The 26107-nt window shown below is 33.7% G+C and overlaps 1 protein-coding gene across 1 annotated transcript in view; it reads left to right on the top strand.

The window, feature by feature from the left end:
- The window catches only part of St8sia4 (ST8 alpha-N-acetyl-neuraminide alpha-2,8-sialyltransferase 4), a 99559-nt gene that overhangs the window by 10443 nt on the left and 63009 nt on the right, over positions 1-26107 (top strand). The window contains exon 3 of the mRNA XM_074077033.1: positions 5346-5603. Within this exon, the coding sequence (XP_073933134.1) occupies positions 5346-5603 (258 nt within the window). The remainder of the gene's footprint in view (positions 1-5345; positions 5604-26107) is intronic.

Genomic DNA, 26107 nt, shown 5'->3' on the forward strand with positions numbered 1-26107 from the left:
TTGAATAAAATGCCAAGAAGTACATATGACAAATATAGATGTAGAGAAATATGTAAGCTCTGCGACTCATCAGAACAGCTTAATCACATAATTAGTCTGAAAAATATTTTCAATTCTTAGTAGCATATATATCAAAATTTTTAAACCAACAAGACTTTGAGTTAAATAAACAATTACAAATTTATATATGTTTTCCTGTCAAGAAGAACTTGTTATTTATTATGTTTCTAGATTTAATTTAGGGGAAGCTCCCCACAATTGTTAAGTGACCAATAGAGCTACTCTTGGGTCACAAAGTTTATTTGGTGGCAGACACAAATTCTGTTGTTGTTTTTTTTTAATTTGGCCATTTAAAAATTATTGTATTCTGTTTTTCTAAGACCAGTAAACATTTCAAACATCATTTTAAGCATCAAGTATAGAACATCAAGTATAAAAAGTATTGCATTATTTGGAGATTAGATTAATCTAATCCTGTCTTATAAACCTAAACTCTTAATTTAAGAATAATTGATAGCTATCTTGATTGCAAGTCACCTATAGGTGTCCTTTTAAAAATTATTTTTTTTATTTATTCATATGTGCATGTCTTGTTTGGACCATTTCTCCTCCCTGCCCCCCCACCCCCACCCTATTCCCTCCCTCTTCCCTCTTATCCCCCTCACTTCCAGGCAGAACCTGTTCTGCCTTTTTCTCCAATTTTGTTGAAGAATAGACATAAGCAAAAATAAGAAAGATACAGCATTTCTGCTAGTTTGACATAAGGGTAGCTATACAGAGAGATTCCTAGCATTGTTTCCATGCACAAGTGTATTACAACTCAAATTGATTCATCTCTACCAGACCTCTTCTCTACTTCCCAGTCACCTTCCCAGAGTGACCTCTGTCATTTTAAGGTTACTATATTAACTCCTGTACAGTGAACACATCAAACACTTTCAAGTTTCAGGTTTCCTACCTTTCCCTGTTCCTCATGTATGTGTTCTCCCCTTAGCATGTGACCCATGTCTAACAATAATACTGCATTTGTTTTAGGTCTAAAGTCCACATATGAGGGAGAATGTATGACTTTTGGCCTTCTGGGCCTGGCTAACTTTGCTTAAGATGATGTTCTCCAGTTCCATCCATTTACTTGTGAATGGCAAAATTTCATTCTTCATGGCTGATGTCATCTCTGTCTGTTAATACAAAGTCTTATCACAGAATGAGCCTTGGAAGACTATATTTCAATACTAAAATTACAAACAATTAAAAATGCATCTTTAGAGTATGTAACATTTTTCTTTGCTCTAAAATGACAAAATAGAAGATATTATTCATCCAATTTTACCAAATTCTGAGCCAGGAGTTAAGTGGTAGTAGTCTGAGGTGCAAATGTAACTAAAAATGCTTTTCTTGAAGTATTTTGGGGCAATTTTGAATTTTCATTTGGTTGTGATTGTTTAGAATGTTTCTTTTAATACTAGAATATCTTTCCTATAGTGGGTAGAACCAGCAAAAGTAATCTTTTGAGACAAAATTTGTGTTCTCTTTCTTTTTGTTTGTAGGTATAATAAAACACTTGGCATTTCTTAAGGTTTTGTTTTAGAGAACTGTGCCGTTACCAACTGAGCTGATTTAGTGATATTTTTTTTTGTCTTGAATCACTATCCAGAGTTTGCAATGTCTGATTCTTAATATATGCATCATACCTAGTTTGATTTTCAACTTGTGATGCATTCCAGCTGTATGATTTGTCACACAAGACTCTCTGACCGAGTTAATACTTTTTAGATTGAATTTTAGCTGCTGCAGCACGTATGCTTGTTGTTGACAAGAACCCTACATGAACAAAGAGTGGCATCTGGTTATAGGTTAGCTATATTTAACATTTCACAAGTGAAAACAATGTTTAGTAAATTAATTCTCTGGAACTGTGCAGCTGCTCTTTCAAGTGATGGGTGATGTTGAAAGGGAAGTTCTATTTGAAAATTCAGTTGAGAAGTTTCTGTACAGAAACTATTCCTGTCAGTTTAACAGTCTAAACCAACCTTTCAGTTTAAGCCAAAATTTCTTCACAAATGATAGTTTTTTTATGACTAAGATTTTTTAGTCCTACTGAAAGTGAAACATGTTTTCAGATTCTTTCAGTTATTTTTACATTAAAACAGTTGCTGGATATAGGTGTTTGTTTATCTAAATAAATTTCAAGAGTTGCATTTGAATCACCAAATGACAGTTAAAGACCTCTAAAAATCTTTTATTATTGTTCTTTTAAGTCATACACAGAAAACACAAGCCCCCTCCTTTGAATATCTGTTACTACCTTGATGACATATTAGGAACACTTGTACTTGTATAGACTGTATATTAAACATTAGCTACATTGATTCAAATTTCTTTAGCTCTCATAAGTTAAATTGAAATTTCTTTTTCTTATTTCTGAAAAATATCAATTATGTTATGGGCAAAGGTATAGATATATACCCTGGTGAAACTTAAACTTTTTTAGTTCAACTTAAACATAGCAATTTTTCATACTTCCAATGACATTTAGCTAATTATATGTAAGTACCAGTTTTAGCTTTAAAATTTTTCCCTATATGTTAATATTCTGGACAACAAGAATTGTTAAAAATCACAGAACTTTTCAAATTCCACTATACCTATAACTTTAAATTTGTGTTTAGCATTCTAGGGAGACAAAAAGTAAACTTTCCTTACTGTTTCAAAAATTATTATGCACTTAAGTCACAAAGGTTTTCACTCATAGTAATCATTTTCAATCTTTAATATATTTATCTCAGATAATTTTTTCATGTATAGATTTAAGCACTAAAATAGAAATTAAAAATTTGATTAAATAGAAAAAAAGAACATACAAGAGTCATTTCTCTTACTCATTTGTCAGTTTATAAATTTAAAATTTACACTAACAATTGTTTTAAATTTTGTCAAAGAAAATTTTCATATATTTATTTTGATCAATCTACATGAATTATTTTTTATTGCATTAAAAGGCACTTTTACCATTTTACTGCCACTATTTAAAAATAAACTGCTACACTGCTTAATATAAAAATCATCTTTACTTACTAATTATATCATTGAACACTATTTTATTCCAAGGGTTTGACAAAATCTTGTATTTTAAAACTTTCTTCAGCTCTTTTAATCTTCTTTTTACATCATTTTCTCAAGCATGAATAAAATAGAGATGTTCCATTACACTAAGGAATTTATAAGACATATTTTAAAGTGTTTTGCTGGTCATTTTCTTTTACACAGAAAAAGTACTGTTATTGGAAAGTCCCTCTTGCTATTAGCTAACAGGTATGGAAGTATTAACTTTTTAACGAAGTTAAAGGGATTTTCTCTCTTTTGCATTTCCAAGCTGCAAGATCTTCTTTCATATTTGCACCTTTAGTCTACTCACCTCAAGCTTGTAAACGTGTCACTACTTAGACCATGCATCTTCAACTACATTTACAGCAACCCATTTAAGTGATGTTTAAAGGAAAATGATAGCATCATCTAGTTTGATCATTTAACCACATCCGTGCAGTTTTTATTTTAGAGCTCGGCTTGTCGTTTAACAGGAAATGAGAAATTTTTGTTGAAAGTCAGGTGTCAAAGTTTTACTTATTCTTCCCTAAATAAATGGCAGTTAAAAAGTATAATCCAAAGTTTCTTTTTGTTGAAACTTTTAGTTCTATATGCTAACTTTTGTGAAGAATCACTGTGCTCTTGACATAATGAAAGCCTTCTACATTTTTCAACTTATAAACCCTATCGCTGCTAATTTAAACTCTGTTCCTCTTCATATGTAATATGTATTTTATTAAAGATAAACTGCTATGGTGTTGAAAGTATTTCTACCAATTTTGTGGTTTCATTAGTTTCAGATATAAATTACCTCATCCAAAGACTTTTTTTTCTGATCATAGTTACTAAGCCTTCTTATTCTGAAAATTATTATGACCTATCCCTGCCTTCTCTCAATTTAATGAAAGCTACCCTTAATGTTATTTGAATCCACAAACTTACATGGAAAAGTCATATCTCTCTTGTTGCTGGAACGGCTCCAAATCATAGCCATCTCACATGCTAATTTGAGTACAGAAGCATTTGGGAGGTCCACATGACTAGACACTCACACGGTTTAGTTTATACATCCTTGGCAGAGATTGACGCCCTTTCATCTCAGATTGCAACTTGGCCACTTCATGCCTGTTTTCACATCTTTTGATGCCTTACTTAAGAGCAGAAATCAACGTAAACCAACATTAAACACTTTTCGATCAATTTTCCAAGAGCAACAGAATTATTAGACATAATAAATGACTTCCAAATTAAGAGGAACCAATAGGTTCATCAGGTGCATTTCTACATTATGCCAAGATTGGGCAGCTCTCTGGCCAGCTATGTCTATTTTCTCATTTCCCATCATCCAACTATTCAACTATATAGCATATACATATATTTTATGTTTGTATGGCATCTCACATCTGTGATCAGTTTGTATATTAGGATCGGATAGGCTAAGCTTCCATTTAACAAGACATCTTAAAATATATTCACCAAACAAGTTGGATGGGAAGTTTATTTCTCTCATGTAGTCATGCATATTTAAGAAAACCAATGCGTAGGACCAAACCAAGATTTACTCCTGTTTAAGATCTGGGAAATATTCTAGATGAACATCTAGTGTCTGGGTAAAACACTGAAAATTCAAATACTAAAAAGTAAAATGACAATAAGAGACAATTAGTGATTTTGCTGTGTAAAATACAATGCTGTATCTACTCCCTTTCCCTTTACTGTACCTATCTTACTTCTGCCCTTTAGAATGTGGAAGAAAACTTTCATATACATTTAATAATGTAGCAATGTAGTTTTAATTCTTCTTCATGTTTTATAAAATATATGATTTATATAAACATGTATGTTTTGTTTACTGGGAAATTCAATCTTTTTAATAGTGTTAACTATGGTCTAATCAAAGTAACTTCAAGTTATTTCCATTCTCCATCACTACATATCATAAAAATAACTGTAGAAAATTGAATAAGACTGGCAAAATATCTAGTTATGCAAAGTCTAGTCACCATAACTGTATTTTTACTTAATAAACTAGGGTTTTTTCAGTATATTTGGATAAATGAAGTGCTTTTCATTCCACAAGCGGATGTGTATACTATACATTTATAAAACCACTGTAAACATTGCATGAAAGATTTTTTAAAGCACATTATATTTCCTACAAAATCTACTTATTCACTAATTCATGTAATTTTGTAAATGACTTCAACAGTTCTTGGGTATGCTGTAATTAATGCAAAACTTTGCTTGTGTTTCAAATATAGGAAGAACATTCTTCGTTTCTTAGATGCAGAGCGTGACGTCTCTGTGGTCAAGAGCAGTTTTAAGCCTGGTGATGTCATACACTATGTGCTGGACAGGCGCCGGACACTGAATATTTCTCATGATCTCCATAGCCTCCTACCTGAAGTTTCACCGATGAAAAATCGCAGGTTTAAGACCTGTGCTGTTGTTGGAAATTCTGGCATTCTGCTTGACAGTGAGTGTGGAAAGGAGATTGACAGTCACAATTTTGTAATAAGGTGAGTTCTTTTTTTGATTTAGGCATTGTATTTATTCAAAGGCATTTTACTTAGAAACAGACAATTGGCAGAAATGTTCAAATTCAATATTAAGTATGAGAATTCAAACTTTTATCTATGATTCTTTGGCTGTGCTGTATCCAAACCTACCTCAGAAGAGAAAATTAGAATTACTTTTCATTGGAAGAAAAGGTGATTGTTGTAGCAATGATTAAAACAGCCTTGGGGGCTGATTAAAAACAGGGTTTGGGCAAATAACAATTTTATTACATTTCATACTTACAAAAACAGTATTTTCTTAGTGCCTTATCATTATGTTCATTAGTTTTGTATCACTTAATTTGTGGCATATGATTACGGTTGTCGATAGTGGTACATGCATGTAATCCCAGCTTGCAGGAAGAAAAGGTAAGAGGATCTTGGTCTAGGTCTGGCTCCAAGGAAAAACAAAAACCTTGCCTGAAAAATAGGAAAAGCAAAATAGGGCTAAGGTTATGGTTCAAATGATAGCAAGCATGACACCCTGAGTTCAAACTCTAGTTCCTTCAAGAAAGAAAACAAGATTATGGAGATTCCTGAGCAACGATGTCATAGATGTAAGCCAGTTTTACTGTTTTTATTGATAATGATTTTCAAAATTCTAAAACATAATTTAAAAAGATTATGTTTGGTATCCGGCATCAAATTGCCTTCATTACTCTTATTTATGGCACTTGTATATGTGAGTATATTTTACTTTTTAAGTTTTCTCACATAATTAAATATGCTTGTTTTTATTGATCATCACCAAACATTTGATGAATTATGTGGCTGGTGAGCTTTTTATTAACTAAAAAAATTATGAAGAGAAATGGAATTTTGATATCACTGATAATAGCAGTTTTTAATTCATAATTCAAATATCTGTACAGTTTTTGGCTTGTTTTAGTTTCAAAAAATTGTTAAATGAATGAAATATGTATATTGAAACATGAAAGATAGGTGTATAATATAAAGATATTTGGAAAAGTATACCAAATGGACATGTTGGTAAATTCTTTTTTTTTTTTTTTAGGAACAAGAATATTTATTAAGTCTTTTTTTTTGGCATACTCAGTCATTTTTCTTTCTTTTTTTTATTGTTTTATTATTCATATGTGCATACAATGCTTGGGTCATTTCTCCCCCCTGCCCCCACCCCCTCCCTTATCACCCACACTGCCCCCTCCCTCTCCCACCCACCTCCTCGATACCCGGCAGAAACTATTTTGCCCTTATTTCTAATTTTGTTGAAGAAGGAGTATAAGCAATAATAGGAAGGAACAAGGGTTTTTGCTAGTTGAGATAAGGATAGCTATACAGGGAGTTGACTCACATTAATTTCCTGTGCATGTGTGTTACCTTCTAGGTTAATTCTTTTTGATCTCACCTTTTCTCTAGTTCCTGGTCCCCTTCTCCTATTGGCCTCAGTTGCTTTTAAGGTATCTGCTTTAGTTTCTCTGTGTTGAGGGCAACAAATGCTAGCTAATTTTTTAGGTGTCTTACCTGTCTTCATACCTCCCTTGTGTGCTCTCGCTTTGGTAAATTCTTGATGTCCCTTAAATACATGCTGGAATACCTGTGAAAATATAAGCCTAGAAAAGATCTTCTTGAAATAAACTCTTAAAAATAGTTGATTGTGTATGCATCAATAATGAACAGAACACTATTTTTTATAAAACAATTGTAGACATGAAAAATCACACTACAGCATTATCAAGTCAATACAATTTTTTTTCATTATTCATTTATTCATATGTACATACATTCATTGGACCATTTCTCCCCTCTGCCTCTTGCCCCCTTTCTCTCCCCCATATCCCCCAGGCTTGCAGGCAGAACCTGTTCTGCTCTTTTCTCCAATTTTGTTGAAGAGTAGACATAAACAATAATAAGAAAGACATAGCGTTTTTGCTAGTTGGGATAAGGATAGATATACAGAGCAATTCCTAGCATTGCTTCCATGCATAAGTGTAGTACAACTCAAACTGATTCATCTCTACCTGACCTCTTCACTACTTCCCTATTACCTTCCCATATTGACCTCTGCCATTTTAAGATTACTGTTTTAGCTCTTTTGTAGTGGGCACATCAAATACTTTCAAGTTTTGGGACTATCTTACCCTATTCCTCATGTAGGTGTCCTCCCCTTAGTGTGTGAAGCATGTCTAATAATATTACTGCATTTGTTTTAGATCTAAAGTCCGCATGTGAGGGAGAACATATGATTTTTGGCTTTCTGAGCCTGGTTAACATTGCTTAAGATGATGTTCTATAGTTCTATCCATTTACTTGCAAATGATAAGACTTCAATGGCTAAGTAAAATTCCGTTGTGCATAAATACCACATTTTCTTAATCCATTCGTCAATAGTGGGGCATCTTGGCTGTTTCCCTAACTTGGCTATCGTGAATAGCGCTGCAATAAATATGGGTGTGCTGGTGCCTCTGCAGCAACTTGAGTCACGTTCCTTTGGGTATATCCCTAGGAGTGGGATTGCTGGATCATATGGCAGATCTATGTTTAGTTTTTTTAAATAAGCCTCTATATTGTTTTCCAAAGTGGTTGTACTAGCTTGCATTCCCACCAGCATTGTACGAAGGTTCCTTTTACCCCATATCCTCACCAATATTTGTTGTTGTTGATGCTCTTGATTGTAGCTATTCTAACAGGGGTGAGGTGGAATCTTAGTGTGATTTTGACTTGCATTTCCTTTATGACCAGAGATGGTGAGCATTTTTTCATGTTTTTTTTGGCCATTTGAAAATTTTTTCTTTTGAAAAAGTTCTGTTTAGTTCAGTTGCCCATTTCTTTGTTGGTTCATGGACATTGGGGGACTTTAGTTTTTTGAGCACCCTCTATATTCTGATTATCAGTCCTTTGTCTGATGTGCAGCTAGCAAATATTTTCTCCCACTCTGTGGGTGGTCTCTTGAGTTTAGAGACCATTTCTTTTGTTGTGCAGAAGCTTTTTAATTTTATGTAGTCTCATTTGTCCATCCTTTCTCTTAGTTGCTGAGCTGCTGGGTTCTATTGAGGAAGTCCTTGCCTATACCTATTGCTTCCAAGGTAGTTCCTGTTCTTTCCTGTACTAACTGTGGAGTTTCAGGTCTCATATTATAGTCCTTGATCCATTTTGAGCTGATACTAGTACAGGGTGATAGACATGGATCTAGTTTCAGTTTTCTGCAGGCAGATAACCACTTTTCTCAGCAACATTTGTTGAAGAGGCTGTCTACCTTCCATCGAATGTTTTCGGTGCCTTTGTCAAAAATAAGGTAGATGTAGGTGTGTGGATTCATATTCAGGTCCTCTGTTCTGTTCCACTGGTCTTCATAACTGTTTTTGTGCCAGTGCCATGCTGTTTTTATTGCTATTACTTTGTAATATAGTTTGAAGTTGGGTATTGTGATTCCTCCAGCATTGCTCTTTTTGCTGAGTATTGCCTTGGTTATTTCGGCCTCTTGTGTTTCCAAATGAACTTTAGGGTAGATTTTTCAATCTGTCATGAATGTCACTGGGATTTTGATGGGAATTGTGTTGAACATGTAGATTGCTTTTTGTAGTATAGTGTAGCCATTTTTACTATGTTGAGTCTACCAATCCATGAGCATGGAAAATCTTTCCACCTTCTGTAGTCTTCCTCAATCTCTTTCTTCAGGGGTTTGTAGTTCTCCTTGCAGAGGTCATTCAAATCCTTTATTAAGTTTACTTCTAAATATTTGATGTATTTTGAGGCTATTGTAAATGGAATTTTTTACATATATTCTTTCCCAATTTCTTCATTGTTTGTGCATAGAAAAGCTCATGATTTTTATAAGTTAATTTTGTATCCTGCCTCCTCGCTGAATGTGTTTATGGTGTCTAGTAGTTTTTAGGTAGTGTTTTTTGGGTCTTTAAGATACAGGATCATGTCATCTGCAACTCCTAGAAAAACAAGAACCTTAAAAGAAGAACTAATACCAACTCTCCTTAAATTTTTTCCACAAAATAGAAAGGGAAGGAACACTGCCTAACTCATTCTATGAAGCCAGTATTATACTCATCCCAAAATCAGACAAAGGCACATCCAAAAAGGAGAATTTTAGGCCAATCTCCTCACTGAACATAGATGCAAAAATCCTCAATAAAATAATGGCAAACTGCGTCCAATAACATATCAAAGAGATCATTCACCACAACCAAGTCAGCTTTGTCCCAGGGTTCAAGGGTGGTTCTACATAAGCAAATCTATAAATGTAGTATATCACATTTATAGAAGCAAAGACAAAAACCAGCTGATCATCTCAATAGATGTAGAAAAAGCCTTTGATAAGATCCAACACCACTTCATGATAAAAGCTCTAAGAAAACTAGGAATAGAAGGAATGTATCTCAACATTGTAAAGGCTATATATGACAAACCTATAGCCTGCCCATGACTTGCATGGGTGTGCTACATTAACCTGGCTAGGAGTAACTGGGAATGAGAAATAAAAGAACACATACAGATATACAGGCATAAAACAGAAAACTGGGATCAGGAGGGCTACACATTCCTAGTGGGAAATGTGAGCACCTACCTGAACCAGAGTGTTTATTTTATAGGTAAGTACAAGAAAAAAGACTCAGGTAAAAATCAAGCTTCAACAATTCTTAGATCTAAGGTAAAAGGAATGAGGTCTTGTGGACTAATTTTCCTAAGGCTATAGAAGCTTAATTACAACACTTCTGTTTTGGAATCATCAAGGCATGAAGGACACCTTATCTAAGGTATTGATTAATCTGGTATCAGGGAGTCTCTAAATAGTTCTGTTACTTTATCTAGTTTTGCATCAGGGGGCTGGTATGCATACACAGCAGGTTGTATTCTTCAAGGAGATGTGAGAACAAAGGTCAAGATACCAGATGCAGGGAAAAATATGGTAGGAGAGACTGTGCAAGCTCCTACTATGGAGAGGCTGTGCAAGCTCCATTATTTCCCAGTCCAGTGTTCATACCTGGTCCCCAACATCTCTCCCTACTCTATTTCTTAAAAGCTCCCAATACATTTCTAGGTCTATTCTGAAGAGTCACCTTTTGATCTTTCGAGCTCCAACTGAAAGAAAGCAAAAACAACAAATTATTAATAATACAATGCCAACAAAATATCAGAAGAAGTATTTCAGAGTACCTCAAGTGTTAAATACTTGTAATTCATCTAAGATACTCTGCTTTATCTGCAGGAGCAGCTACCTGATTGTGTGCTCGCTGAATGGCTGAAATTTGCTGTCTTAAGGCTAGCAGGTTAAGGGAATCATTGTTATTTTCCCAGGCTCCCATGATGTGTGCTTTAATGAGCTTCCATGGGAAGTCTGTGGCATTGTAGGTGCTGCAGTAACACAAATATGTTGGAAGCCTGCATGGCACAGTAAGTCTCGATGGAATTTCAGCATTTGAACTTCATCTCCCATAGCCAGCAAACCAGCTTCTAGAGAATTTAAGTGAATATCAATTTTTTCATCTATAGCAACTTTTTGTTGAAAGACATAAGTGACATTTTGTGTTAAGGTATTAATGTAATGAGCATTTTGAGTGCTTTGGGAGAGGGCTACTGCAGCAGTAGTCATGGTGGCAATAGCAGTAATGACTGGCACAATGCCTGTTATCAAGAGCCCTATAAATTTTTTTTCTGTTACTAATAATGACTTTATTTCTTTGACAACATGTAGTCCTCTATTGTGATACCATGGTCCCATGAAATTTGTAGGTAGGAAGATATAGGGGCTTTGTTTTACTATAAGTAGGCTGCCATTTATGTAATTCTACACACATGAGGTTAAATTGCAATTAGAATAAGAGATATCAAAAATGGTTCTATTTTTAGAGATGTTAACTGATCCAGCCAATAAAGCAAAAGGATGTTGAACACAAGCTTGCAATCCTTCAATAACAGAGCTGCCTAAATGGCTAGTTAGATTAATATTAGCAGTAGCAGATCCAAGTTTCCATATATCTGATTGAATGGCTTCTCCATCTGGTCCCACCAGAGCAGTGGTCCAATACCCCATTATAGTTTCAGAAGTGCCATTAGAAGACCAGTACACAAGCTTATCTCCTGCAACATTAATAGCCATTGGAGAAGCAAATATGCATTGTTCCCATGTGGCTCCCTTATGGGGGTGCCAAGGAATGCTTTTGTCCAAAAGGTGGAATGTGAGTAACATCCATCAGCCGTAATGTTACAGGGCAAAGGCCATGAAGGTTAACTCCCTCAGCAGGCACAGGCAAATGAGGAGCACATTTTGAACATGACTTAACAATCTGTTGAGCTTATTCTTGGGTGATATGAAAATGCTTATGAAGAGCTCTGGAGTTTTGGTGGAACTGAGAATGACTTTGCATGGCCTGGTTTACTGGTGATGAGGTATCCACTGTAAAATTAATGCAGAAACCAAGGCATTGGCCTGGTAATTGCCCTCTGCCAATGGCCCAAGAAGGCCAGAATGGGGCCGGAGATGGCCCACAAAATAGGGATGTTGGCATTGTTGTAATAAAGCCCTTAACTCATGGAAGAGATGAAAAAGCTGTTCATCATTAGCAGGTCCTATATAAGCAGTTTCAATAGTCTTAAGTACACCATTAACATATGCACTATCTGTATACAAATTAAAAGGAACATGAGCAAAGTCCTGACAAGCCAATATAACTGCATGAAGCTCAGCATGCTGAGTAGTGAAAAAACCTGTTTGTACAACCTTTTGTCCCTGAGAGGAAAAGTAAGCAGTGTTTCCAGAACCTGAAGCATCAGTAAAAATCACAAGAGCCTGAGATATGGGATCCTCTCAGATATTTTGAGGAAATATAAAAGCATGTTGAGAAGTAAAATTAAGAAATTTAGAGGAAGGCAAACATTCTTCAAACTGTGTAAAGTTTGCTAATATATTTTGCCATATGGCATCAGTATGCCATAACCAAGCCTGTTGTTCCTTGGTAAATGGGACAATAATAAGAGATGGTTCTAGTCCTAGCAGTTATTTCCATACTGTTATTGATACTTACTCTGGTTTTGTTTTTGCCTCTCCAAGATCAGGGGAAGCAACACGCCATGTCATAGATCACTCTTTAGCTGCCTTTGCGGTGATGGGCAAGCCATTCCATATTAAAACTGATAAGGGCCCAGGCTATACATCTACTGCCTTCAAGGCTTTTTGTTCCTCCTACAAAATTCTTCTTGCCACAGGCATACTGTACAATTCACAAGGCAAAGGTACAATGGAACGAGCTCACCAAATTTTAAAAGTTCAATTACAAAGGCAAGAAGGGGGAGATAGCTCCCCAGCCATTCAAATTAACAAAGCTCTTTTTACTTTAAAATTTTTGAATTGCTCTAAATCTGGCTTTACTCCAGCTGAAAAACACTGGAAACAGCCTAACAAACAAAATTCGCCACAGGTATTGTAGAAAGATGTAATGACTGGGGCCTGGTAAGGCTCTAGCCTGGTTTTTTAAAGGGGTCTAGGCCATGCTTGTGTTTTTCCACTAATCAGCCATCAGATGCAGAAGCTCCACCTGTCAGAACCTTCATATAACATTCTCAACCCTCTGATGGTTTGTCCTAATCCCTCCTCTCCATATTTGGAAAAATCCTTAGGACAAACTCTTCTTTACGGAATCCTTTCTCATCCAAAACCATTCCTTTTTTCCTTTAACTTTTCCCTAAAAGTACACTCAGTACCTATCTATATCCATTCCTTTTTTCCTTTAACTTTTCCCTAAAAGATTTTGCTTTCCTTTAACTTTTCCCTAAAAGTACACTCAATACCGATCTATATCCTTCTTACTTATTCACTTTGTAACTTGTATTTTAAAATAACTTATAAGAATTTTAAATTTAAATAAAATTGTTTTTTCAATTAGCCTTTGTTTTAAAGACACCTTTTGTTAATTATAATCTAATTATAATAGAATTGAATGCAAATTGCTTATGATAAAATGAAACAGATTAAGATTAATGTCCATAAAATAATGCCTGTAATTTAGTTAGATATGATTGACATACCTTTGAAAAACTGTTTTTTTTAATATAGCAGCAAAAGAGGTGGGGAAGAGAAGAGATCAGAAACCTTGTATTTCTTTACATTAATTTTATAATAAGAATCATTCTAAAGATGTTTAAATAAACATATATGTAAAAAAAGTTTTAAATTAGGCATGCCATAAATGTCAATTTAAGCACCCATAGATTTAAGAGCTCAAGAACATGTAAAAATATTCTAAGTGGCCACTTTTAAAAATTTTTAGGAGCAGATTGAGAAGTTTCCCATTCTCTTCATTTTTTAGTACTCATTTTGGGCAGCTTAACAGCTCAAGCAAGAGTCAATTTTAGGAATAGTGTTTTGAGTCAGTGTCAGTCTCCAATAAGGTTTTTGTCTCTAATAAATTACTCATACAATAGCCATACACAAAATTTATACAACAAAACACAAAATAATTACATTAATACAATAGCTATACACAAAATTTACACAATGAAACACAAAACAAATACATTAATATACACAAAATTTACACAACAAAACACAAAACAATTTCATTAATTTCGAGTGCACTCTTGGACATTGAAAACTTTAGATTTACCTCAAGTCTTAAGCATCTGTAGATAGATATCTTTTTCTTTTGATACAATTTGTCCCATATTTATTATTCCCGATTATATTCAGAATTGCACTCTCCCCTTACCTTATTTTCCTTGTGGATGCGTCCTTCCGGAGCATTCCCTTGCATTACCCAATGAGTTCTGCTGTAGTCAGGCCCCATGATTGGGTGCCATTTGCCTGCAACCTGCTTGGGTGTGCTGCATGAACCTGGCTAGGAGTAACCAGGAATGAGAAATAAAAGAACACACACAGATATACAGGCATAAAACAGAAAATGGGATCAGGAGGGTTACACATTCCTGGTGGGAAATGTGAGCACCTACCTGAACCAGAGTGTTTATTTTATAGGTAAGTACAAGAAAAAGACTCAGGTAAAAATCAAGCTTCAACAATTCTTAGATCCAAGGTAAAAGGAATGAGGTCTGGTAGGCTAATTTTCCTAAAGCTATAGAAGCTTAATTACAACACATCTGTCCTGGAATCATCAAGGCACACAGGACAACTTATCTAAAGTATTGGTTAATCTGGCATCAGGGAGTCTCTAAATAGTTCTGTTACTTTATCTAGTTTTGCATCGGGGGCTGGTTTGAGGACACAACAGGTTGTTTTCATCAAGGAGATGTGGGAACAAAGGTCAAGACACCAGGTGCTGGGGAAAATATGGTAAGAGAGACTTGCAACCTCCTATTATGAAGAGGCTGTGCAAGCTCCATTATTTCCCAGTCCATGGTTCATGCCTGGTCCCCAACAATAGCCAATGTCATACTTAATGGAGAAAAACTGAAACCATTTCCCCTAACATCAGGAATGAGACAAGGTTGCCCACTATTCACACTCCTATTCAACATAGTCCTGGAATTCCTAGCCAGAGCAATAAGGCTCGAAGAAGAAATAAAAGGAATACAAATAGGTAAAGTAAATACAATTTGTAATAACAAACATAACTATTTACATAACTGTAAACACTTTACCTTATTATTTTGTCTTTTCTCCATTGGGGGTAGGGTCAAATTCTGATTTAAAACTAGTTGAGCATTTAAAAAAAAAACCAATCACTTAAATTGAATGAATTGTGAGAAAAACAATTAACATATAGATATGCAAGGAAAACTTCATATAAAGTGAAGGAAAGGATACTTGATGAGGGATTGAAAACAGAATTGGAATTAATGAGCTTCTAACATTGGTTTCTGACTTTACTATAGTTGTGAAGAAAATGTATGACTTCTAAAATTTCTGAAGTGACTAAAATCACTGGGCAGGTAAAATAAAGGAGTAGAAATGTGAAGGTAAATTGGAAAGTGTTGCTATGTTAGGAAGAGTATTTTAAAACGTGATTGGTACTGGAGGAAATTTTCCAAATGTGACTCACTTCTTGATCTTGTATTCCTCTTACCTTTGGCATTGGGACCTTTCTTAGCTCTTAGGATCAACCCCCTCTATGACTCCAAAGTGAGCACTGCTTTGACTTGTGGGTGATGAGAGTGTCCAAACACCTAGTCATGCAGTTTAATGTCATTTCATTGATTTTGCTTTCTGTTAACCCAAGTTATACTGACTTGGTTCTTTGCATTATTCCAATTCAAAAGTTACTGGATTCTCTCTCATTGCACTGTATCTCCAGTGATTGGATTCCTACCTCCTTTCTGTTTCTTAACAATGACTGGTGTCTGTCCTTGCATTATAAAACAGCCTCTCACTTTTTATTCCTTCATTCAGTTCTTAGAAACTGTCTATCAAGCACAATATCTCACTTTCCTCTAATTAGCTTTGTTTAAACACCTAGGATATAGTCCACCCATGAGTAAAATCCTCATTCCATTTAATTCTACTTCCCAACTCTTTTATTGAACAAATAAGAGTGGAGTTCTCTTTCACTGGCCAAGCAGAAACACTAGGTCACCTGGCAGCATTATGCTCACAGTTCTACTATAAATGATTGGGAATTTAGATCACTACTAATCTACTTTGGGCTCCTCTAGCAAAATACTGAGGATCCAGGGATATGGCTAACACATGTTTCTCTTCCTTTAATGACTCAAACACCTTAGTTTGTGCCTATTTTGTAGATTTAAAAACGTTTTCTTCTCTATTAGATTACTAAGCTCACATTGGAACTTTAGAATAATGTTTGATCATTCTTACAGCTACCCAACTCCAGTAATTTCCAGTACACTGGTTTAACTGTTTTAACTGTGTATTCTGTGGGTCCTGCATTTTTAATCTGCCTTACTGCTAACTGGCAGATGGATTTGTGGGTTTACTGTGGTTCTTAGGTCACTATTGTCCATCAGCTGAGGATGAATGCTTCAGCAAACAGCAGGAGGAATGTCTTTCCTAGGTGGGAAGGTTATTGAATCTTCAGTCATAGTCAACCTCCCATGATGTGTGTGTGAGATATGAGTTTTATCTGTTCTCAGATTTACTGAGTATGTGATAAACACATCCAAACTTTAAAATGTAAAATTCTTTTCCAGCATACTTAAAAATAATAATTAGTGTGGAGAAAATACTTTGAAAATGAAGTGGTATTTAATAGTATTTAAGACTACTATTGAAATAGTTGACCAAGAAAAGATTAAGATAAAATAAAATCAGCTATTATGTCTGAATATATGGCACAGAGAATACATACAATTTCAACTTATAGAAGACTTATTTGAATAATTATTATATGAGAGTTAATAAATAAAAATAAGCTTATTGGAGTTTAATATGTATTTCAGGCTTTGGAGCATAATTGATAATTTTTTCGTTATGCTTTCCTATAAATTTACAACCTATGAGAGCCCATGTTCTATTACTGCTGATAAAAATTACCTGTATATGAAACTAAAAATTTTTGATCAGGCTATGAATTATTTTGTAAAAAGGAATTTGTTTTGGATATAAGCACATAAAGTTATACGTGAAACCAATAACTATATTTGTCACTTTCAGATTCACATACATTCTCATGTGCACATACAAATATCTTGTTTAAATTCTGTTTCATGATAAGTATGCATGGGAAAATTATAATCACTGTAAAAGTAGCCTTAGCCTATTTCTTTCCTTAGCATCATACACTCAAAATATATCCTGATCTATTCTGAAGTTCATATCCTCCTTGACTGCATTACATGAAACATTCTCTACCTCTGCCACAGTTTCCTTGCCCTTTGGCATTTTCTTATTACATATTTATCTCTTTAGTGTTTGTCTTTACAACTACATGCAAGAGAGAAATATTTTTATAGCTTCATTCACAGTCCATAGATAAAAGTATTTGACATTTATATATGCTCTATAACTATTTACTAAATGTAGATAGGGAGGAAATTAGGCAATAAACAAGAAAGAAAGAAAAGAAGAAAGAAGGTAGGAAATAGTCCATCATTTGTCACTTTGCATGAATAGAAACCACTTACATACAGTTCAATCTTGTTCTCAGTGTTTTTAAATATCTGGAGTGAGAGTACCACATCATCTCTGAAACTCTGGCCTGTTCAGTTATTATCTCCTCTAAGCCATGGGTGGCCAAGAATCAGAGGAGGGTGCAAACCCTTTTTGTAGTTAATGCAGAAGCCTTCATGCTGTCTGTTATGGGATAAAAGATTTGGTATCTCTTGTCTGCACTTTAGCTCACAATCTCACCAAAGAAAAGAAAGATTTCTGCTTTATCTGCCTCTTCATTTGCTCATACTAATGTTTTTATGTTTATAATATTAGGGTTTAGAATTCGAAATTTGTAATATGTGCCATTTGGGAAATTTTTCATAAAGTTGAATTTGCATAATTTCACTATTCTATAACCTAATGAGATGCTGTAAGGAAGAGGTTACTATATATATGAGCATTTGAGATCTTTTTGTAATTTTTCTCTTTCTATGCTCTCATCCTATTATATTATTCCCTAAATACACAACATTTTAAAAGATGATAAAGCAAATTGAGAACAAATCCATTGGGCTAGTTAAATTTTTGTGACCTTAACTTTGATGAAAGGTTTTTAAACCTTCCTGCATTAACATGCATTATACAAATCATTGACTGGTGCTTGAGTTTTATAAATGGTAGAGTCTCTTAGAACTGGAACTTCATGAGGCTCTTTGTACTTTTCTAAGCTATGATTACTAGTTTTTACCTTATATTTTGACAGTAATGGAGGCTGAATTCATGGCCTTGAGCTCATTTGACTGGCACATTGCCACTTGAGCCACTCTGGCAGCCCATCTATAAAAAAGCAAGAGTAAACATATTAACGAAGGCATGAAAATTATCACCACAGTCATTTTGTTTTATTTTTTATACATTTTTACTAATTTCCAGAAACAGATGTTGGGCTGTTCTAGATTAATCTGTGAACCAGAGGAAAATGGATCAGAATTTTCTGATTTTCCAAGAAAAAATCTGATCTTCCAATAAAATATTTAGAAAGCATTGCATTTGTAGAAACAATATCTGCATAAAACCATCTTTTAAATTTAATAGCTAATTGAGGAATATATTCCTGAGGATTCATTGTATCATTTTAATTATGGATTTGTATGATCATGTACTATATTCTATAATACGCAGTAGTGGACACATTTGGAAGTTTTTCTCAATACTTAGGGCTAAAACCTCTATTCTTTTCCTCAAGGAAGCAATAGCAAGAAATCAGCTGTTCATTAGCATTGAAGAGTAGGTGGTTGTGGCAAAGTTCAGTTAGCCCTTAAGAGCCATCGTTCAAAAGAGGGAAAAAGCTTTATGTGAGAATACAAATTTTGTCACTTCTTAATAAAGACTGTTACTTGTTGTCGATGGGTATATGATACTATTTCATCCATTTTATTAATGAGCACATTCCTAAGAATGTAACATCCTTCAGACTAGTGAGCCAGAAAAATTGCTTCTCTGTCTGGCAATATTGATGAACCAAATTCTTCCAGTGCCGAAATGAGCTGCATGTTAGGTCCTTTAGAAAAGTTCATTAAATGACATGAAACTCTGAAATCGAGGAATTGTGTCAGGAATAAAACAGGATCCAATGTTACCCTGTTTTTCTTGAAGATAAAAGTAAGCTAATTTCATTTTAAAAGTGCTGATTTGTGATTGATAGGAGGTATGTGTAATTTAAATGCACAGCATGTGTGATAGAGATAAAAATTGAACTAATAAAGATTAGTATGAGATAGTTCTCCAGGTGTGTGTGGATTTTTTTAAAATTATTTTTACTTTTACTGTACTTTCTGTTTTGACAGTTTTATTATGTTACCCTTTAGTAACTGATGTTTGCAATACTCTTCAGAAAACAAAATTCTAATATGATTTATGAACATCAACAAATCATTTGATTGTGGCCCTTGAGTCTTCAACAACACAAATAGCCTGTGCTTCCATTTTATTTATTTATTCCCTAGTTTTTCTACTAGATAACAAATTTGTTGAGGGAGAAAAATTTATGCCTGGTCTGTTTTCTGTAGGGTTGAGCAGTATAGAAGTTCCTTAAGAGTCAGATTCACTCAGATATATCCTCAGGTTGACCTCTACCTTTATGAAGGAAATTACTATCTTTAGATAAAATCTTTATTCAGTATTAATGAAGTTTTTGGCTTGACTTTTTTTTTAATATTCCTTATCTGTATATCTTAATGTACTTGTGTATGCAAATGGAATCTCTTGATCCAAACAGTTGTCCCATTGGGGGAGGGGAAAGGGGCATACAAATGCTGATGATGTCTTTTGGATGTGTAGATTTGGAGGCTGTTATTTGCAATATGCAACACGAAATATGTTAAGATAAGTCCGTGAAAGTGACTATGTGCATTCGTAAGAGGCATTCTCAATGGTTGGTTTTTAAAATCATTAATTAATCAATTATGTTCAATGCTGGTGTCAGTGAGATATTACATAAAAGGGATCCCTAATCTTGCCATTATGTGCTGTTTGAGGGAAAAAATTCATGAAGATAGGAAAATCAATTAAAGTTTGACTGTGATACTCTAAGTGATTAAATATTCATATGATTTCTATAATCTGTCTCATATACACGTGTCTAAAAAAGCAAAAAGATAGAAAATTTATTTCTTGATTAGAAAGTTCAAAAATCATAATTGAAACACTATTAAGTGCAGTATGATCATTTATTAATATGCAAAAACCTCAGGATGCCTTGTACATGTTTCCTTAATAAGCAAATATTATGCTGGATGGAAGGAAGCATGGCTGAAATTTAAAAAAAAAAAAACAGTCAAGTTGAAAATATTTTCATACCGGCCTGCGATCTCTTCTGACAACAGTAGCTCAAAAAATCTGATAACGGTCTATGATGTTACATATTTTGTCACATGACTCCAAAGGAGGAAGTCTCTGACTAATATATCCTAGCATTCATGTGTCAGTTACATATTGTCTGCTACCTGCAAGATAAGAAGAATAAATGGAAGCATAACATCATATTTTATTTTAGTATGATCTCTCTAAACTATTTTTTCAAAGATTGATAGGAATTTTGAATACTTTGGATTTTACTCTATTGAAACTACAGGAAAATGTGATTTTCTTCTATGAGATTCCTATCAGAGTAGGCACAGGCCATGATTTATACAAAAGAATTCAGTTACATATATGATTTCATTTGCAATATTCTCTTTTTCCTCTTGAGCACACTTCTGTTCTTCAAATAGCCTCCATGACTCTGATATTGTTGAGTGCTGATCTTCTATCTTTTGTTATTAATTAATAAAGAGAAATTCCAAATTTTTACTTGAGTGATGCTACATTTTTAACATTGATAGAAAGAAGGAAAAATAAGACATGAAAATTGGACAGCATCAAATTACTACCTTACACTAATACTTATGACATCAATAAATTTAGCAGCCCCTAGAAATAATTTAACTGCTACACATATAAACTAGAATTTTAGAAACAACCACATTGATTTCATATTATTCTTACAGTATTTTTTAAATAAAACAATTATTTTTTCAAAGGCACTGATAACTTATTACTCTATTTTATTCACAGAATAAACCATAATGTATGTCAACCATGGGCCAGTCATAAGCAGGACTGGTTATAGAATTGAATATATTTACCTTTTTCATGGAAGCCTGGAGCTGAGTTGGTTCAGAAATAAACTAATAATCTGTAAAGACACATGGAGAATTTAAAATATGTGTCTATGACTGTCTCTGTATATTAAATAATGTGGAAGGAGTTATACTGTTTAAAATAAGGCATGATGAATAAGGTTGATCAAACTCAAAATTTTACCTAAAGTCATTTAGATATTCCAGAATAACTCCCCAAAGTTTTCTAATCTTCAGATATTATATTCAGTGAAGGAAGAAATTTTTGATAATTTTAAAGTACTAGTATGCCATATATCATGCAGAACACAACAAACATACAAACAGCTTATTGAATTAGACAAATCACCAACAGATTCATTCACCTTTACAAGGTTCTCAACAACATTCAACATGGTTCAAATGTCCTGATCTATGATAACTATTTATAGAATAGTTGCACTTGCTTTTGTACTTTATGTGTAATTTTTGGAAAAATCTGAGTAGCAGCATTTCTGAGCCAAATTTTATTTAAGTCGAATTATTTTTAATGATGGAGGGTAAGAGGGGAGGCGGGCCAAACCATGTATACACATGTGAGTAAATGTAAAAATGATTTTAAAAACCCCAGAAGCTTGAAATAATGCCTACCATATGGTAGTAAATACTTACTAAATGAATTAAACTGCTTCTACAAAAAAAAACCTCTGCTATGAATGCAAAAAAGAAACCTCATTAAATTAACAAAACTATTAATTATTAGAGGAATTGTCCAATTGATATTATTTCTAAATTTCATATTTGAATTATCTAACTTATTAAATATTGCAGTATAAATATATAGATGATAATAAACAGATAATGGAAAATCAGAAAGTTGATAAGTAAAGGAAAATGTGTGAGACAGAATATGACTATTATTACTGTTATCACTAGGCCTGCACAGGAAAATCATCACTCAATATAGCATCCCAAAGTGTAATCAGAGTTTATTGTAGGTGATATTGGATGAGATTTTAACCTTTCTATACTTTAATTTTTTAATTTAGAAGTTGAACTCTTTATCGCTACCTAGTGTGTTACAATTTACCTATTCAAAGAGATCAGAAAATGATAGACTTCTACCTTCTGACATCCAGCCAATGTTTATCCCAACACTTGTTAATCTAAAACTATGCTGTGAAATTTCACGAATTTAGAGATTGGAAGACAGCATATTCCATTTATTCATCACTATAAGTAGAGGAAATCAGCTTTAAATATCTACCTACCATATGTAACTTGTTTAAGGTACCATTTGAATCCTTTCTTTGGTTGTTTTTTAACTTGTAATAGTGTATGTCTTACATTCTCAAATATTATTTAGTGGTTAAACTGTTTTGGGGTTTCATAAATAATATTTAAAGTGCTTTTTAATTTCTCTGAAGTTAACTTTAAAGTTTTTTGGATAATTTACTCCCATGTTAATTTATAAAAAATATTCTAATATTTTTACTGCCTATACTTTAGAATTTTATAGGTTTAACAGTAGTGGTTTTCTAGTAGGAACAAAAATATTGACCTATCTCCTAATAGTGATGCTAGAGGTGGCAGAAAACAAATCTCCATTCCATGTCCTCTGTCCTCCTCTTCCTCACCTTGTTGGAAAGTAATGGTGAACTCCTTCCAATCTCTGGCCTAGCTGGGATTGTAGGAAATGTCAAACAGTACTTCACTGCTTGTTTTTCTTGGAAGAGAAATGTCCAGACTGGATAGCAAGTAAATGTGTTACTGCACTGCTTTTGGCATTATGTCACGGATTCTGGTGAGGGATAATTAACAGCTGCAAATGGTTTTGACTGTTGAATGCCACTGCTCACCTTGCTTAAACAGAGATACTAGACATAATGTATTTGTTGTGAGTGATTAAGAAATTGTTAATTAATAGCTTAAAAACACTTCAACTGATCAGTTCTAGAAAATTTGTTGGAATTTCTATTTAATGTTTTAATTCATTCCTTTCTATTTCTTTCCTTTTCTCTATTCTACTTTTTTCTCATTTTCCCTTTAGCCTAAAACACTTTTATCCATTTAATTCTTTTTCATTTCTTAACGAACATCCTCACTACGTGCCCTGAATACTTTCTTCTCCTTAACTACCTCCTTCTTACTTTCTTCTAGGAGAATATTTTTCCCTTAAAAATAAGAACAGCAACTATATATTAATAGAATCACTAAATAGTTACATATTAGTGTAATAAAATCCTTGCTACACAAATTGTGGTCCTGTCTCACCAGCATCAACTGGAAACTTGTTAGAAAGGCAGAACCTCAGAATTTGAGCCAGACCTGCTGACTTAGAATCAGCTCAGGATCACAGTGTTCAGATGGCTCTTATGTGCAGTAAAGTCTGATAAGGACTGGCTTGGTCAGTGCCTTCTAGGCAAACTGGAGCTTTCTCCTCCAGTGCTGATTTAGTTACCCTGTCCCTTATGGACCTAGCAACAAGTTTAGTACATTGAGGTACACAGCACGAACTGAATACAGTATTGAATAAGTAAATGAATGAGAAAATTCAGGTAGAATTTGATAAAAATTTGGTTTTGGTTTGTATTCATGCATCTCTTGCTGCATAATTTAGAAAATACTGATATCTAAAATTAAAATGTAAAAAAGAGTCAGATATAAAAGATAGCCCAAACCCTTATGAGAAAATACATACAAATAACAAATGGTATAATGAAATGTGTCAGAGATTAGAGATCAAGAAAATTGAGTTTCTAACAATTATTAGAAATGTAATATTAAATATTATTATTTCCACTATCCAATGAGGTTAATAATAACAGGCTTGTCAAAAGCAGAGTATTTTACTTAGTTAAAACATAAAATGTAGAGTAAAGGAAACATAACTGTAAAGCCAAGCTAATGAAAGGTGATATTAAAACATATATATTTTAAGATGATTATTTAGGTTAAAATTTAATTTGCCACTGTATTGCTGAGCAGCCATGGCTCAAAGGGAAGCTCACTGACTAAAAATGAAAACTCTCATTGCCTTATGTAAATAAAAGAAAACCTCTCTTCAAGTTTATCAAATATGTATAAAGTTGACTCTGAATAACTGAATATAACATGAGATGAGAAAAGAACATGGGTCAGATAGATAAGAGTATCTAAAAAGACATTATTAACATTAGATATAAATGTATTGAGGATATATACATCCTCAGGAAACTAAAATAATGTGGTAAAGATGTATTACTCATTGATGATCTAGCTTCCTAAGAAAAGGGATGGTATTTCTCACACACACACAAAAAAAATGGAGGCATTGACTACCTTTGACTGGTTTAATGCATTTTTATAACTTAATCAATTTTTGATTCTCCACTGCTGGGTAACTTATGACAAGCTTTAAATCATAACTTTGACCTTCCATGAACATAAACTCTTTTATCATAAAATAGACCATTTTCTAGGACAGAAAATTGGTATTTTCCCTATATAGTCGTAAAGAATGTCTTTAATTCCTCCCCCTTCAAAGTTACCACAGAATATATTTTTCCTTAACTACAATATAGAAAATACCAAACAAATAAGTTTGTGGTAGAGAGCTAATTATAAGACATGAGGATGATTTTTTTTTAATTTTATTATGTTAACTTTATATTTTAGGAATAGTAACATTGTTAATGTAATATTTGTTGTATGTACTTTGTACCTTATTTCTTGATGTTTTTCATAATGTGATGTAGGGATGGATGGTGGAAAGCAAGTGAAAATCAAACAGGAAGCAAACACATGGATTTGTTCAGTAAATGAAAGGTACAAATGACAATTAGCGGGAACAGGCCACTTTAAGAAAATGCAGGGCATTTTGCATATCAAATAATAAATAGAAAACCAATCCCAAAGAATCCAAATTGGACCCAATTGATTCCTCTAAGATTGCTATTCTTAGGTTAACAAAATGTATTCTTGTACAGATGGAGGTTTCATTGACTCTCTTAAATGTACCCAGTAAGTTGGCAATAGGACAACACAACTTTCTCCTGTCCAATTCAAAGTCCAATACCTTTCAAATAAAGATTAAAAACACTTCTTTCCATTGCTTTTTCAAAAAAATGTTTTTATTGTTGTGCTGGGTGGGGTACATTGTGGGATTTATATAAGTTCTTGCAATTTATCAAACATATCATATTTCAATTCACCCCTCCACCTAGTAATACTCAAGTGAGAGGATTTAGATGTATGCTTATCATAAAACATTAAGAGATTTTCTATTTATTCTCTACTTTTTGGAATTTTTGAGACAGGTTCTTGCTATGTGGGTCAGGCTGGCATGGGACTTTCATGCTTCCTGCCTGTGTACCTCCACTGGGATTATAGGTGCGCACCACCATATCCATCAGTAATTTTCTTAATAAAAGCATATTCCAAATTTTGATGGCAGCATGATAGACAGATGAAGGAATCCCATTTTAATGTTGGATATTTTAAAAAGTACCAGTAATTAATTCTTCAATGTGTAAGCTAACAAAATGTAACCATCTTTAAAAAAAATCAAATAAATCCAATGTCAAAAACACCAAATTCAATTTCATAATGTTGATTAGTTTCTCCTATTGTGGTGTATAGACTATAATATGAGCAGTCCTTTCTTCCATGAAGTCTTATGTTTGATGTGCCAAACACAAGATGGATAAGAAAGAAACTTACCACCTTTTCTCTTAATGGAACTAATACCATAACCAAATGACACAAAATAATAACTAGGTTTTCAAGTCCTACCACTTTCATTTGATATACTTTCAATCTTTAGTGATAAAATCACTCCTATTAACCCTATT

Source organism: Castor canadensis, chromosome 6, assembly GCF_047511655.1.
Source record: "Castor canadensis chromosome 6, mCasCan1.hap1v2, whole genome shotgun sequence".
Taxonomy (NCBI): Eukaryota; Metazoa; Chordata; class Mammalia; order Rodentia; family Castoridae; genus Castor; species Castor canadensis.